The following is a 17,099-nucleotide window of genomic DNA, read 5'->3' on the forward strand; positions in this document are numbered from 1 at the left end:
TTGTGTTCTAAATAACTTTATTGTAAGTCACATAATCTTAGGCTTGACATGACAGGAAGTTACAGAACTGTAAATACCAACTCTTCATTACCTTATATAGTTAGGAAAACTTTCAAGTTTGTGACATATGTTAATTGCACTTAAAAATTAAATACGCAGTGAGAGAAAGATACATCTATAAAGACATCATTCAAAAGGATTTTTACACTTGGATTTGCCTTACTTGATTACAAAAATCCCAAACCCTCTTCCCACCCAGGATTTACATAAGGTTTTTCTCCTTCCCTGGGACTGAACTAGTACAAAGGATTAAAGGGTTTATACAAACGTGAATATCACTGAGAAGTAAGAAGAAAGTCTTGGTGAAACCAGAAGTAAGAAGAAAGTCTTGTGGAAACCAGAACACAGTATTGCTTGGCTAAGAAAGAAAATATATAAATCTGTGTGTTAGATCACAAGCAGTAATTGCCCTGTGTTGACTTCAGATATCTTTCCCACAGTCAGGGCACAGGATGTCGTCCCTTTCTGTGAGGAAGCCTCGCCCCACCAACGAGAGGGAGCACTTCTTACAGTTAAAGCAATCGTTGTGCCACTGCCGTTCCTCAAAGGAGATGTACTTTGTGCCACCAAGTCCTGTTAACAGAGAAAAAAAAAAAATACTGGATGAAGAAAGAGAGGAGGGAGTATTAGCTAGTTTGAATTCATGCAGCTGAGACTGAAAAAGGAATTCTCTTTGATCCATTTCAAAGTTTCGATTGTGATATGGATCACGTGAGCGGTGCAGAGAATTCGTAAATAAACCAGATACTGTGCACAGCCTTGAGGTGCTCATAAGTATCAGAAGAAAGAGATACACAAACTGGCTCCAAAACAATGTGATAAATGCTATCAAGGTGCCGATTGTGTGTATTTGTTTATTGTGTGTTTTCCCACAAAATGAAACTGTGAGAACAGGGAGCAGGTTTCTCTTATTATTTCACTGGTGCCTTATGTCTGGTGCTCAAACATTTTTGTGCTTTAATGAATGTAGTGTAGAAGAGGAAAAGGTTAATTCTCTCTGGGATGGCCAGGAAAGGCCTTACAAAGGAGTGATATGTGGGTGGGGAAGGGAGGGAGGGACCTTCTTGCAGAAGGCAGATCCTGGGACCCACTGCAGAAACATGAACTTAGCAGGCAGAGTTGGATGAGAGTGAGGAGCTCAGTGAGGGGAGTGCAGTGGTGGAAGAGGGGGTTGTTAACATGGGTGGGAGCAGATTATGCAGATGTGGAGGCAATGGCTAAAGCCATCTTACATTTCTAAACAAGAAAAGTAACTCATTTCAACTCATTCAACTGCTTGACTTGTGTTTGATGACTACTTCCCATCAAATATCATAACATAGTTGGTTTGTACTGCAGTTGACCACCTGAAATAAAATAGAATCAAATATATGGGCTTATGTCAGAGTTATAATTGATCCTGGGTGAAATTTGGCTCATGGATTCCAATCAAAAAGAGTTTTTTCCAGAAATAGTTCTCATCAACCATACTATAAACAAAGTAACCACACTGACTACTCCAGTTCTAACTGAAATCTCAGATTTACATGAGGAATCTGTAATTCACCAAACAGTTGCTACTGTAACTTAATTAGACTCTGGGCTGATGTTGGGCATTAAATCCTTGTACATGGGAGAGACCTTAGAATGACGACTCCTCAGCAAGTTAGTGGCAAGACTGGGACTTGAACCCAGGTCTTGTAATGCAAGTTCTTGTGCTGCTTCTAATACCACACAGCCTCTGCTACCGGAGTATGTACTAGCAAAACTTTTCAACTCTTTTCCTAAACATCCTACAGCTTTTTTAAAAAAGTTACACGGAGAGATGGGCGCAGTGGCACTCTGGGAGGCTGAGGTGGGAGGATCACTTGAGGTCAGGGGCTTGAGACCAGCCTGAGCAAGTGCAACACCCCGTCTCTACTAAAAAATAGAAAAAAAAAATTAGCTGGGCAACTAAAAATAGAAAAAAAAAATTAGCCAGGCATGGTGGTGTGCACCTGTAGTCCCAGCTACTCGGGAGGCTGAGGTAAAGATCACTTGAGCCCAGGAGTTTGAGGTTGCCATGAGCTACACTGATGCCACAGCACTCTAGCCCAGGCAACAGAGTGACTCTGTCTCAAAATAAAATAAAATAAAATAAAATAAAATAAAATAAAATAAAATAAAATAAAATAAAATCAGTTACATGGAACAGCAAGTGTTATCAGAATATCAATTGCCTTTATTAATTCTAGACTGCTGAGGGCTGTGAAAGACCTGTAGATCTCAGTGCCCAATGCCCTGGCCCTGTGACAGAACCCAATCAGTGGTGTACACCAGTGGTTCTAACTTTTCTGCATCTGAGTTATCTGGGAAGCTTTTTAAAATTCCAATACCTAGGTCAACGCTCATATCAATTAAATCATGATGTAGGCACCAGTCATTGTTAAAGCTCCCCAGTTTCCAATGTACAGACAAGTTTGAAAACTAGTGGTTTAGGTGACATTTTCATTTGTTTTAGGGGCAGGGGCTGCCTTCCAGAGGGTTAGAAGGTTATTTTTCTTCTCAGCATGTTGATCAATCTGTGCTGCAAAGATAAGACAGAGCTTCTAGGGTGCCGTGGCATGTTTACTATTCCATGTCTCTTTCTTCTCACTTCTGATAAGTGCTGCTACAGTGCAGAGTTGGGGGGAGGAACATTGGCAGGGGGAGGAAGAAGGATGTCAGTGACAGGAGCTGTGCAGGGCAGCTGTCCCAGGTTGAAAGTCTTTTTAGATGTTCCACTTTTTCTTCCAGCCAAAGGAGATAAAAATGAAAATTAAAAAAAAGAAAGAAAAAAAAAAAAAAAGAAGTTCTACTTTTGCCCTGAAATGCCAGCAAATGGGACAAGTGATAGAAATGAGAGCCAAAGACAGCCCAAAGGGAATGAATCCTCCTAAAGTAAAATGTATATACTGTCAATTCTGGTTATTCTGGTAGTTATGTTTCATAATGTTCCCACGAACACTGAATTAGCAAATACTGAACCACTGCTCCTAAGAGAAAAATGGGGTTAGGTCCCTGCATGCCTCTGCTCACAACATTTTCATCAACCCATCAATGCAAAATGTTGCTATATGTGTGTTTCTGTTTCTGTGTTTCTGACCTTATTTAATATATATTGTTGATCCATTTACATTGAACTAATGGCCAACTAATGGCACTATAATCATGCTTGAATGGAGCTTATCTAACATGTATTTTCTCTATTAAGTCACATCACAGCCTCCTGCGCTTAGGGACACTAGACAGAACTTTGCTTGGGGGACATATTAAAAAGCAGAATTGCCATGCAAAATCACAAAAATGCAAAAGATGTGTCACTAAGTAGACAGTGAAAAGGACACTTATTTCCAGTATGAGAGTTGAAACATGAAGGCAGAGTGTCACCTTGTTTGATTGGGAATATGTGCATGGAACAACTGTAATTTGTCACTGGTCTATGCATGTCTGCGGATGACCATGAAATCACTGACTGCTGATTTGGGGGTTACAAATGGATTTTAGCAAATTAGGTGACTTTGCAAATTCACACTCTGGGGATAATGAGGACCAACTATAGTTATGTGTGAATTATACATCACTGCACATAAAAAGCTGAAAAATAACTTCCAATTTATTTACAAAAATAAATTTTGTTAAGGAGGAAACATAGTAAGGATCTGTGATAAACTTAATCTAAGCTCTGAATCTTGTACAATAGCTTGGAAATGTGGTAAAAGTACATATCAGATGCAATTTTAAAGTTCCTGTGTAAGTTCCTGAACATTAGTCTCTGCTTTTTAGAGAATGAACTCTCCTGTTTTAAAGGAAAGTTTTTTATTTTTCTAGTGTTTTTTCTTTTCAGTGCTATAATAATTACAATTAACATCCATATCTAATACTTTATATTGTGTAGATCATATCACTTTATAAAGCTTAATTATAACATTTCCCTCAACAGAAATTACTGTGAAAACAGCATTAAAGACAAACACGTCATGGTAAGAGATTGCAATTTTTCCCCCCAGATAATATATAAGTGACCAGAAACAGATATTTTAACATAGGGAAATTTAAATGCTATGACGTTTTTTTCTTTCTATTTTAATTTTCATGTGGAAATGTAATAAACTCTGGATTATACATCAGAGAATTGTTTTAGTGACCTAGGAAGGTGAGTTAGCTGAGTTAGGAAAACTTGGTTCTAGGCCTAAAGAAAAGAAAGTCAAGGAAGGACAAGCACACAGGAGCGTATAAACACGTTTGCATGGTTACATGTGGCCAGGCCACTGTGTATATCATGTGTCTGCTATCTGCCTTCCATAGGGACAAATTGGTCAGCTGAATGCAACAAGGTTAGAAATCCCACATCAGAGAACTCTTCCTGTGACATTACAGATTGCTCAAACTTTTCTCTCCCCACCCACTCACTGGTTGATGTAGCAATATGTGGTGACCACTTAAAGGACTTTAGTCTGAAGCCACTGAATTTCTTTGGCATGTTTAGTAGTTTCAGTCCAGTGCCTGGTCTGCCATCCAACTAGATTGTAGGCTTTCACTCGGCCAAACTCTTTGGGGGATACAATATGAAAAAGCAACTTAGCACGCACCCTCTGCCCTCATACAGCTATGGCCTTGTGGCAGAAAGGCCTGCTAAGATGCTATGGAGCACTTCTAAGAACACAGTACAGCTGCTAAGCTTGAAAATGCCAGTTTTATTGTGCTTATATGCAGTCCACTCTTAGACTGCAGTTTTAGAGATAATCTAACCCAAAGCAGAAACCTGGTTGGTAACCCTGAGAACTGGCCGTATGGTTTCCAGTGATCAGGTGGGCTGGAGGGGAAGTAGTCAGCAACCTGAGGTGTAGGCAGTGGACCAGGGAGAGGAAAGGCAAAAAAGTCTGCCACGTTCAGAGGCTTGGTGAGGCCTGGAGAGTCTGGGGATATGAGCATGTTTGCATGCTAAAATGCTAGGCCTCGTTCAACCTTCCAATCACTCACTGGAGGGAGGGTGCCTGGGACACTCACCGCTGATGGGGTTGGTGCACCCGGCACACTTCTTGGCATACAGGTCGCAGAAGCAGTTCAGGCAGTAGGCAAACTCATCCCGAGCTGTGAAGCGCTGCCCGGACAGCTGCTTCTTGCAGGCGGTGCACACAAAGCACTCCTTGTGCCAGGGCTGCTCCCGGTACGTGACACCTCCCGTGGTGATGGGCTGCAGGGGGCAAGAGGGAGAGTCAGGGTGGCCTCTGTTCTTGGCAGATGTCCTCAGTCTCAGCTGATGCCACCGGATGATGCAAGATCCTCACCCCCAAAACGTCCAGGGTGTTAAAAGTCACTGAGAAACTGCTCTACAAGCTTCACAGTCACCCCTTTGTGACCCCTCCACGTACTTCCACTCCAGGGTCGTGAAAAGCCCCTGGCTTTTCCGCTAATGACACTGGTCCTTCACAGGGATGCTGGGGAGACTGAGGCACAGGTGAGAAGGGAGGTGGCGCAGTGCAGAGGTCATAGCCGGAGACTGTGTCAGGGAGACAGTCTGAATCCCACCCTTACTGTTCATCAGCCCTGTGGCTGGGGCCAGTTGTTGTGAAAGGTCTCTGCTCCTCAGTTTTCTCATCTGTGAAGTGGGAGTGACGGGGCTATAGGAGCAAACAAATCTCTGGGGAGTCCTTGTTAGGAAGCCTGGCGTGTGGCAACCCCTCCAACACTGCTTACCAGCTCATCTCTTCAGCTGCTCATGGCAGAAAAAAGAAGAGGGTTAAAGGACACCTGGGTTTGTCACCTGTTGATGTCACAGGAAGGGATGGGCATCTTGGAAGCTTTGGGAAAAACAAGCCCAAAGCCTTCGCTCTCACCCTCTCTTGGGGTCTTGGAACATTTGTGAGGAGAAGTTGCAAAGGCAGACGTGATGGCACTGATCGGTACCTCTGTTTTATCTAGTGTTGTTCTCCGCGTGATGCTTCTCATATTCATTTAAAAAATGGGTGCCTTGGCCAGGCACGGTGGCTCACGCCTGTAATCCTAGCACTCTGGGAGGCCGAGGCAGGCGGATTGCTCAAGGTCAGGAGTTCAAAACCAGCCTGAGCAAGAGCGAGACCCCGTCTCTACTATAAATAGAAACAAATTAATTGGCCAACTAATATATATAGAAAAAATAAGCCGGGCATGGTGGCACATGCCTGTAGTCCCAGCTACTCGGGAGGCTGAGGCAGAAGGATGGCTTGAGCCCAGGAGTTTGAGGTTGCTGTGAGCTAGGCTGACGCCATGGCACTCACTCTAGCCTGGGCAACAGAGTGAGACTCTGTCTCAAAAAAAAAAAAAAAAAAAAAAAAATGGGTGCCTCATGGAGCTTACTAAGCTATCAGAGGAGCACAGGTGGCCTCAGCTTGGCAGATGCTGGCCATGGAAGTGGCCGGGGGAGCACCTCACAGCTGCACTTTTATGCTTTTCATTTTTAAAACACTGCAGCATCCTCCTTTGGTCCTTACAAAAAGCTTGTAAAGTAAGTAAGATATTTCCATTTTATGGATGAATAAACTGAGACCCAGAGACATTTATACGTTACTCTCTTCTATCCTGTATTCTTTTCATCAAACCATAAATCAGGCCAGGGGCGATGGCTCATGCCTGTAATCCTAGCACTCTGGGAGGCCAAGGCAGGAGGATCGCTTGAGGTCAGGAGTTTAGACTAGCCTCAGCAAGAGTGAGACCCCTGTCTCTACTAAAAATAGAAAGAAATTAGCCGGGCAACTAAAAATAGAAAAAATTAGCTGGGCATGGTGTCACACACCTGTAGTCCCAGCTACTCGGGAGGCTGAGGCAAGAGGATCGTTTGAGCCCAGGAATTTGAGGCTTCAGTGAGCTTTGATCATACCATTGCACCCCACTGAGTGACAGAGCAAGACTGTTTCTAAAAAAAATTTAAAATTAGTATTAATACTCTGCCCTTTCAGAAAGTGCAGGCAAAGTGGGGCCATTCTAGCCCAGGCCGGCCAGGTTTGGGCAGCACATTTGGAACGTTTCTCTGACGGACCAGCAGCAAGGGCAGACGCCCTAAGTGCGAAACAGTGGCAGGTGGCCCGCAGAGCCGAGAAAAGGGTGGGAGGCACAGTCTTCTGCAGCTGGCACCGCCCAGGGCCAAATTAGCAGTGAGGGTGCCACTCAACAGACTGGCACAAACCCTGACAGGGTGGACACCCTGGAAACTACAACGTAAGTGGAGTAGTTCACATATCAGACTAAGAGAGGGCACAGCAGAAACCTAAGTGACACTCTGAGGGGCGCAGATCAGGGACACGAGGGTAGGCAGGAGTGAGATGGCTTCCTATAAGGGGGCCACCTCACACCTAAACACTAAGACTTAACCTTTCATTATGCCTTTTCTTTCTTTAACCTAACAAAGCCATGACAGAAACAGCACTTAATCAAGTAGATACATTAAATAAATGATCTCTAACCATGTGGCAGATCTTTGCTCCTTTAATTTCTTCACATTCTCTCTCTCTCTAAGCTTGGCAGTTGGTTTCTTTTTTTTTTTTTTTTTGTTGCACAGGCTAGAGTGAGTGCCGTGGCGTCAGCCTAGCTCACAACAACCTCAAACTCCTGGGCTCAAGCAATCCTGCTGCCTCAGCCTCCCGAGTAGCTGGGACTACAGGCATGCACCACCACGCCTGGCTAATTTTATATATATATTAGTTGGCCAATTAATTTCTTTCTATTTATAGTAGAGACGGGGTCTCGCTCTTGCTCAGGCTGGTTTTGAACTCTTGACCTCGAGCAATCCGCCCGCCTCAGCCTTCCAGAGTGCTAGGATTACAGGCGTGAGCCACCGCGCCCGGCTTGGCAGTTGGTTTCTTGTTTACACAGGGAGAACAGCCTAACAAAGACAGCCCGGGCACAGTGAGTTCCCCTTCTCTCTAACATAAAGTCACAAACATGAGAAAGTATTTAGAAATGGTCTAGAAGAAGGCGGGGCTAAAGGATTTTGATCACAGAGCACAGCATAGCTCTCATGTCTTTGAAAGGAGGACCAGAACCCAGACTCAAGGGATAAAATGCAAGAAAGTAAGGCAGGACTGGCATGGCTCTCTCGTGCCACTCAAGTACCGCAGGTGTCCTTGCTTTCAGAAAGGGAGAACCGATGGGGGGCTATGGAGGCAAACCAACTAGAACATGCAGGGGCCAAGGGAGAATCCGAGATACCTTTTTGCACTGAACACACTGCAGGGCGTGTTGTTTCTCATAGCAGGGCACACAAAAATTCTGATTGTCTTTAGGGATGAAACTCTTGGTTCCAATTGGCTGTTGGCAGCGATGGCAGATGAAGCAGGTCTCGTGCCAGCTGCTGCCCTTGTATTCCATCTTGCGGGTGCCTGTCATCGGGGGCAGGGAGGAAATGGCAGAGTCACGGTTAGACTGGTGTGGAGTCCCAGCGGTCTGCCTCCGGACCCTGCCACGGTCTAGCTTTGTGACAAGAGCAAGTCACTGCAGCTCTCAAAGGCCCACCTCTAAATGGGGGCAATTCCTCTTTTGTGGAGGGCTTTGTCTTTTGGCTCACTTCTTTTTATTTTTATTTATTTATTTATTCTGGCAATGGACTGATGGATTTTGGCTCACTTCTGTACCTCCAGTTTCTAGAACAGTATGTGTACGCAGTAGGTACTTAACATTTATTTGTTGGATATGGCAGTGAGAATGTTAAATGAAAAAAAGTTAAGTTTCTCTCGGCATTGCAAAATATGAAGAGAAATCCGGCATAGCTCAGACGGATCCTTAGGGAGCATGAATTCTCTGGAGCACAGGGACCACCTTCTCCTGCAATACACCTGCTACAAACAGGCCCTCCCACTCTCCGTGGGAAGGAAATGGCTGGGGCGTGAGTGAACCTGGAGCCCCAGGCCTGGTTCAGCGGGCAGCCCCTACAACACTCATGTTCCACAACCGGCTGTGTGAACCAAGTTATGATGTGTCTCAGTGGTTTTACACACTGAGCTAAGTGATGTAATTAAAATCTGCATGCATTGTACATCCCATTTAGTAATTTTCTAATCTTGTGTCATCCCATTGTCTTATGAATAACTGTTATCATTTGATATGTTTCTATCATTTCTTTAAGTAAATCAAGAAGTCCTAGAGAATTCACCCCCCCTCACCACCTCTATCTAAGCTTGATTTGCAGCAAATGCTCAGTATTGGTTGATTTTTTTTTCATACTTTACTCCAAAAAAGTGTGTATATTCATAGAAAAAGAGGATTCAAGACAGAGACCTATGCAAATACCCTTTGTGTAAAACAAAAGAAAGATTTTGGGGAAAGGAGTTTAATGGATGAAGAAATGGAAAAGTGTCCCAAATACATGAAGCTAGCTCAGGGACCAGTCCACCGTGGAGGGCCCAAGGCCAGACCCAGACTTCTGCTTGTGTTTTTTTTTTTTTTTTTTTTGAGACAGAGTCTCGCTTTGTTGCCCAGGCTAGAGTGAGTGCCGTGGCGTCAGCCTAGCTCACAGCAACCTCAAACTACTGGGCTCAAGGGATCCTCCTGCCTCAGCCTCCCAAGTAGCTGGGACTACAGGCATGTGCCACCATGCCCGGCTAATTTTTTGTATATATTAGTTGGCCAATTAATTTCTTTCTATTTATAGTAGAGACGGGGTCTCGCTCTTGCTCAGGCTGGTTTTGAACTCCTGACCTCGAGCAATCCGCCCGCCTCGGCCTCCCAGAGAGCTAGGATTACAGGCGTGAGCCACCGCGCCCGGCCTCTGCTTGTGTTTTAAATGAAGTTTCACTGGAATGCAATCACGTCCATCCATCTACTTCTATTGTCGCCACAGCAGACTAGCTGTGTAGTTGTGTACAGTTGTGTAGTTGTGCAGAGTAGTTTAGTAGTTGTGATGTTATATAGCCGACATTCGCAGCTGCAGGACAGAGAGACAGAGTCACTGAGGCTGGAATTATCAAAAGGAGTTTTATTGTCTTGCTCAAGCTAGGGTCCGAGCCCCCAGAGTGCCAGCACGGTGGCCTCTTCTTCGAGCAGGGACCTCCCCTTGTGTGCTAGTGAGCCTTTTATACCTAAGCTGTTTACATGTTGATCATGCATCCGCCCCCACAGTGATTCTTACTTCATCCTGCCCCTGATAGGCTCCAACCTATTCCAGGTCCTAGCTGAGAGACTCCGGTTTCCGCGTTCTTTGTCTTTCTCCTCTGCATCCCATAATGTACCCGTAATGCCTTGTGGTTAGCAAGCAAGCAGTAAACAGAAGCTGGAAGGTGTCCATTGTCCTTATAGCCCAGTATCTTACAGTGACAGACACTATATGGTCCACAAAGCCTAAAATATTTATCTGGTTCTTGATGGAAAAATGTTGCCACCCCCTGGGGACTGTGGCACGAGGAGCACATTATGTCCCAATTCCAACTCGGGGTCAGGGAGTGAGGGGAGTCAGGCCAACAGGGGCGGGGGGCGGGGGAGGCTGCCTGCTCTAGACCAGGGGACGCAGCTGAGCTAACACAGGCAATGCACAGGAATCTGTAAACCAGTCCTCGGTTCTGCGTCCAAAAACAATATGGTCCAAAGGACAGAGCTAAGGGTTGTACTTTAGCTGCTTAGCAGGCTGGTCAGGAGATGTCTGTGTCTCAAGTAATTAGGAATGTGCAGAGAATTATTACAGGATGGTTCCATTAGATGTCGTTTTGGGGTCACTTCTCAGCTTCCTGTACTTCCAAGATAGGCACTGGGGTTCCACCTTCCATAGATTACATAAAATATGCAGAGTGTGTGTTTTGTGGGGTGCAGTGCATGAGAGGAAATTTAGGGTGGTAACACAGTGATCCCAAAGCCATGGTGTACAATCTATGGAGTTCGGTCGTGGGGTGACGCATCCTGAACCAAAAACTGCATTAAGCAACTGAAATTCGGGTAAAAATAATGGGTCTTCCCCCATGTATACCTTTGTCACTTGCTCTTCGAATCTCTGCCCTTCCCCCTGATCAAGCAAGTGCAGAATCCAAAGGACTTTGTCAATGCATATTAGGACTCTCACCGAAGACCCCAGGCAAGACCACACAGCGCATCCTTTGCAAGTTCTGAAATAAGTCTCATATCGACACCAGTCTCTGGTGCCGCAGGGGGACACCAGTCTCTGGTGCCGTAGGGGACGCACTGGGCACTCGGAGTCCAGGGAGGGGGTACAAGGTGCCCTTGACAGCAACGCCTGCAGGCCTGTGCTGTTATTGTGCAATGTGGCCAGCAGGGGGCAGGAGAGTTCCTTCTGCTGACAGCACAGAGGCTCCCAGCCCTGGGCGTCTCCGGCAGATGGAAGGGCACTGTCTCGAGGAAGGGGTGTCTTATTCAGATTAAACTAGATGAGGAACCAGAAACTCAGGTGCAAGATTAGAGGCATCCTCGAGCCTCCTCAGAGGCTGTGGGGCATGTGTGAGCAACTTCTGCTAACAGGGGCTCCATGCCTGCATGTCTGGTGAAGCAGAGCTGGTGACCCCCAGCACTGGGCTCCTGACTGCATTCTAGCTTCCTGTCTAGCATCAAGAAAGTGATGTGCATCAGGTGTGGGGTGGGTGTGTGAGCTTTTTCACTCGGGACAAGCCTCTTGTCCTGTATATTAATATATTAATTCGCTGCAAAAGCCAAGCTGACACTCTGATGGCTATTCATCTCGAACTTGGTTGTAACATTCTTAAAAATCAAACCGATGCACACAAGCAAGTGCTTTGGTGCTCTTTTTGTTTGTTTTATTTTTGGTTTTGGTTTTTTGCACATGCCAGGATTTTTCTAGACATCCTGCCTTTGGTGCCTAGTCCATTTCTTCCAGCAGAGGCATCTGTAAAATGGGGGTAAAGCCATCCAAGCCGGGACACGGTGAGGATTAAACAGGACTGTGTGTCGCAGCAGCGCGCTAGTGCACTGTGCTCGGTGGCTGGTAGCGTGGCTTTGCTGTCACGCGTTTTCTCCCTCAGAGCCTGAAATCTAGAACTTTGCACCCCAGCTTCCCTTATTCCTTAGTAGAAGAGGCTGTGGACCAGTTAATTCTCAAATATTCAGTACAGTTTACCCTCAGAAGAGCTGAAGCATCAGCCTTTAATTTGTTAAATAATCACAGATTTTTTTTTTTTCCTCTGCCCATTAAACACCATGAGAAAGGGAAGGTGTGATGGTTACTTTTACGTGTCAACTTGACGAGGGAGGCTGCGGTACCAGTTTGACCAGTTGCTTGGTCAAAACCAGTCTAGATGTTGCTGTGACTGTGTTGTGAGATGTGCTGAGCCCACCGCAACAGGGGTGGGCTCCGTCTAATCAGTTGAAGGCCCCAAGAGCAAAGACTAAGGTTTTCCTGGGGGAAGGAGCCCTTCCCCAGACTGCAACAGAGAAGCCCTGCCTGAGTTTCCAGCTTTCTGCCCTGCAGAATTCAGACGCCACAATTCAGAGGGGCAAACTCAACTCAGCTTCCCGCCAGGGGCTGGCCTACAGATTGAAGACCTACCAGCCTCCACGAGCACATGAGCCAAGCCCTTAAAATAAATCCATGTACATAAACATACACACACACACACACACACACTCCCTTATCTTTGTGTGTATACATCTCCTGTTGATTGTGCTTCTGCAGAAAACCTGACTAACACAGAAGGTCAACGGGTGACTAATTCAAACACCCAGGAAATATGTCTATTTTTTATCTCCTAGCTGGCAATAAGGGTTAAAGTCTTGGCGTCACCAGTGGAAGCTTCCTTGGGCTCTTATCCAGAAAGCTAGTAAAGATTTAATTTGTTTTTCAATTAATATTGTGGTTCTTATTGTTACGGGACCGTTGTGTCTCTGCCTGCACTTCCCTGTGGGACAGGACCACAGGTCGGCCTGGTTTTAGCTCTCATTCCCACTGTCACACTGCACCGGGGCCTGGGTTGCCAGCACCTGCAGTCAACATGATCTGGTAGGAGCCCTTCCTGCCTGGAGTGGCCCCATCTGAAGTCACCACGCCGCCTTTCCAGCTGTCTTCCCTTCCAGCTCCCCAGCAGGGTTGTGTCAACCTGGGTATTTTATTCCTTGTCATGGTATGTTCCAGTTGTTTTTAAGTTGTATTAACCAGAAAAATACAGTAGCGATAAGAAACCATCTTATCAAAGGCCCAATTATCCCCTCACCTTTTTTTTTTTTTTTTTTTTTTTGAGACAGAGTCTCACTTTGTTGCCCGGGCTAGAGTGAGTGCCGTGGCGTCAGCCTAGCTCACAGCAACCTCAAACTCCTGGGCTCCAGTGATCCTTCTGCCTCAGCCTCCCGGGTAGCTGGGACTACAGGCATGCGCCACCATGCCCGGCTAATTTTTTTATATATATATCAGTTGGCCAATTAATTTCTTTCTATTTATAGTAGAGACGGGGTCTCGCTCAGGCTGGTTTTGAACTCCTGACCTTGAGCAATCCGCCCGCCTCGGCCTCCCAAGAGCTAGGATTACAGGCGTGAGCCACAGCGCCCGGCCTCCCCTCACCTTTTAAAAAACTATTACTTTTCCATGGCCGTGCATGGTGGCTCACGCCTGTAATCCTAGCACTCTGGCAGGCTGAGGCAAGTGGATCGCTCAAGGTCAGGAGTTCGAGACCAGCCTGAGCAAGAGCGAGACCCCCATCTCCACTAAAAAAAAAAAAAATAGAAAGATATTAGCTGGACAACTAAAAATATAGAAAAAATTAGCCGGGCATGGTGGCGTATGCCTGTAGTCCCAGCTCCTTGGGAGGCTGAGGCACCAGGATTGCTTGAACCCAGGAATTTCGGGTTGCTGTGAGCTAGGCTGATGCCAAGGGACTCTAGCCAGGGCAACAGAGTGAGACTCTGTCTCAAAAAAAAAAGACACACACCCCCAAAACGTTATTACTTTTCCAGTATATCTTCCTAAAATAATGCCTGTACATCAGTCTGTCACTCAAAACTCTTTAGCATGTCTTCATTGCTGAAAACAAAGCAAACCAAAAATAAAACAGAAACTCTGTAGCTTGGCAGGGTCTTCCATTAAAGAGTCAGAGTTTAACCCCAAATCGTCTCTTGGGCCTTGCTTCTCTTCCACTGTCAGTGGGAATCCAGCCACTATATGATACAGGATTATTCAGAAGGCTACCTTGTTTTCAAAAACTAATGTTCAATCTGTTGAAGCTACAAACTCAAAACCTTCCGCTTAAGTTCTTTATACACACCTTATTATTACATTCACTAAGAGGATGATTTTTAAAAATCACTTTTAAGGGGGTCTTTGTTTATGTTTGATTCCATTTACCAATGCAGTAAACGCAACTTTAAAACTGCATTTTAAAATTTAATATGACTGATACCCTTTTTAAGTACTTTAACTAGCAAACCTCAAGTTCTCAAGTAATTGTTGCTGAAATACATTAAACTCATCCCTATGATGGATCATAAGCTATTTTAAATGTCAAAATTAGCTTATAAGAAAATTTAAATTTAAAATCATAAGCCTAAATCAACTTATTCAATTGCATACTTTAAAATCAGAATCACAAGGTTAATGTACCCTTTAAACCACATTTTCTTTAAACTTCGCATACACTTTATCATATTATTGAGCACAACATCATTAGTATGAGTTAGAGTTTCTTAACATGTCTTCCCTTAATTCTAAATTTTACTAGGATTAAAGGATGCTCCCCTACTACTAAAGTAGCTGTTTTGAAGAAGGATACCTTCTCGAGCAATTTGAGGCGTTCACACTCAGATGTATCAATCATTAACAGCTAGAGGGCCCCTGGCCTAGAATCTCACCTGTGCACACTCCTGCCCATCTGAGCCTAACTTCACAGTATCTGTTCCCTCCCAGGGGCGAAGAGAGGTCTCAGCCACACGCCCCAGTGTCAAGCAATATTTCCCTAAATCCTCTATCTGCTTGCAGAAGTCTCTGTCTCCAATCAGTTTCTCCCCTACTTAACTGGACTCAGCGATCTGTCACTGCCTGCCTCACCCCATTCTGCTTTCTCCTAAAGACATCCCAGTGGGGAGAGGGTCTGGCTTTGTGTGGCTTTCTGGTAGGGATGCCAGATTAAAGAGGTCCCAAATGGGATACAGACTAAAAAAAAAAATCCCCTGAAATTCAGATTTAATTGGATGCTCTGCTGGTCTAGTTGCTATGTCTGGCAGCCCTACCCTCCGCTCGGCCTTTTACTGGTCATGCGGAGGACATTACTGGTCTTACGCGACTTCTTCGCCAGCCACCGCCAGTGCTGGAAACTCCCTCTCTGCTGTCTAGGGTCAAAATCTTAGGCTCTTCTCTGGGTTACCCTCCTCACCTCCATTTCCAGACAAGTCTAACAAGATTTATTTTTTAAATTCTGTATTTTGAAATTTCATATGTTTTTGTTCATTCGGTTGTTTTTTTTTTTTTTTTTTGAGGCAGAGTCTCACTCTGTTTCCTGGGCTAGAGTTCCCTGGCATCAGGCTAGCTCACAGCAACCTCAAACTCCTGGGCTCAAGCAATCCTTCTGCCTCAGCCTCCCGAGTAGCTGGGACCACAGGCATGTGCCACCATGCCCAGCTATGTATTTTTCTATGTATTTTTAGTTGGCCAATTAATTTCTTTCTATTTTTAGTAGAGACGGGGTCTCGCTCTTGTTCAGGCTGGTTTCAAACTCCTGACCTTGAGCGATCCACCCACCTCGGCTTCCCAGAGTGCTAGGATTATAGGCATGAGCCACCGTGCCTGGCCATGGTTTTTTTTTAAATAAAAGATTCCTCTCTTGCACATATAAAAAGCAAACAACCCCCCCCCCCCACGCAAAGAAAACCCCATAAGGAACAACAACCCCATCCTCCCCCATCAACAAACAAGGCACGTATTAGTATTCCTAGCACTTGCCCCAGGTGTGGCTGTGCCCTTCCTGGTGTGTGTGTCTAGAACATCCACCCCACAAGGTCAGAGGATCAGGTGTACACGCAGGCGCATGCTCTGTGAACACTCAGCTCTGGCCCAGTGGCACACTCAGGCACCACTTACTGAAACAACTGAATGACTACAAATTCAGCAAGTGGAAGGGAAGACGAGAGAAGGCATTCTTTGGTGGAATTGAGGGCTGAAGCGGGAGACGTATTTTTAGGGGGAAATCCACCATTCATCCACTACATAACCCCGCCCGCACGCACAGCGGAAAGCTCCCATTCCTCCCAGCGACAGACCCCATCATCGTGCCCCTGCTGCTTAAGTGCTCTAAATACTTCTCTGTACAGCTCAAGGGGAAAAAGTGGGGAGTCAACCGAGTGTCTGGAACCAAGTCAATGCAAACAGTGGGTCAGAGGAACTCACACCAAGGCCTGAAGCTAGACTGGCTCACACGTGAGAAGGGCGCGCGTTCTGACCTGGCATGATGGTCTTCTTGCATTCCTGGCACTTGGACGAGTACTCGTTGGAATAGCAGTCCGTGCACAGCAGCTGGTCCTCCTTGGCAGCGAAGGGCTTGTCCACCAGCGAGCTCCTGCACTGCGAGCAGTGGAAACAGGCCTCGTGCCAGTGCCGGTCCTTGTAGGACAAGTCCTGCGGGGCCAGACCACACAAGACAGTCAGAGGCAGGACGGGAGGGCTCAGAGCCCCAGCATGGGGGACCTGGTGCAAATCCACAGGTTGAACAAGGAATGCAGGTGGGCAGGGGCCTGAGAGCGTTCATGTACCATGACCACCTGACTGCTGAGGTCAGTAAGGTTCAATTCTAGAGCAACAGATTAGGAAGACGTGCACGCATGCTTGTGTGTGTGTAAGAGAGAAAGAGAGAGAGGCTTTTGCGAAACAAATGGCTTTCCCTTGGGTATTGCCTGTAAGAAAGAGAAATGGGTAACATGAAAACTTGTCAATGCTTCCCACACCACGTATGGTGAGAGCAGCGGACTGCAGGATGCTTCGGCGGCAGGAGCTCAGCCCACGGTGGTCACAGGCATGGCAGAGAGGCCCTGGGCGTTGAGATGTTCAGAGGAGCCCAAGGACAGGGCCCTGGTTTAGCTGGTGGGAAGGGGGTCAACAGGGACTTCTCGTGGAGGTGCCACCTGCCAACTGTGGC

At 45.9% G+C, this 17,099-nt stretch overlaps 1 protein-coding gene across 4 annotated transcripts in view; it reads right to left on the reverse strand.

The window, feature by feature from the left end:
- Nucleotides 1–17,099, reverse strand: part of FHL2 (four and a half LIM domains 2) — a 71,171-nt gene continuing 54,072 nt past the window's right edge. For all 4 annotated transcript variants that reach the window (XM_012737656.3, XM_012737657.3, XM_012737658.2 and 1 more), the window contains 4 exons: nucleotides 16,408–16,582; nucleotides 8,245–8,414; nucleotides 5,068–5,254; nucleotides 1–633 (listed from right to left, as the gene is read on the reverse strand). In XM_012737656.3, the coding sequence (XP_012593110.1) occupies nucleotides 482–633; nucleotides 5,068–5,254; nucleotides 8,245–8,414; nucleotides 16,408–16,582 (684 nt within the window). In that variant the 3' untranslated portion in view covers nucleotides 1–481. The remainder of the gene's footprint in view (nucleotides 634–5,067; nucleotides 5,255–8,244; nucleotides 8,415–16,407; nucleotides 16,583–17,099) is intronic.

This window comes from Microcebus murinus, chromosome 3 (assembly GCF_040939455.1).
Source record: "Microcebus murinus isolate Inina chromosome 3, M.murinus_Inina_mat1.0, whole genome shotgun sequence".
Classification (NCBI taxonomy): Eukaryota; Metazoa; Chordata; class Mammalia; order Primates; family Cheirogaleidae; genus Microcebus; species Microcebus murinus.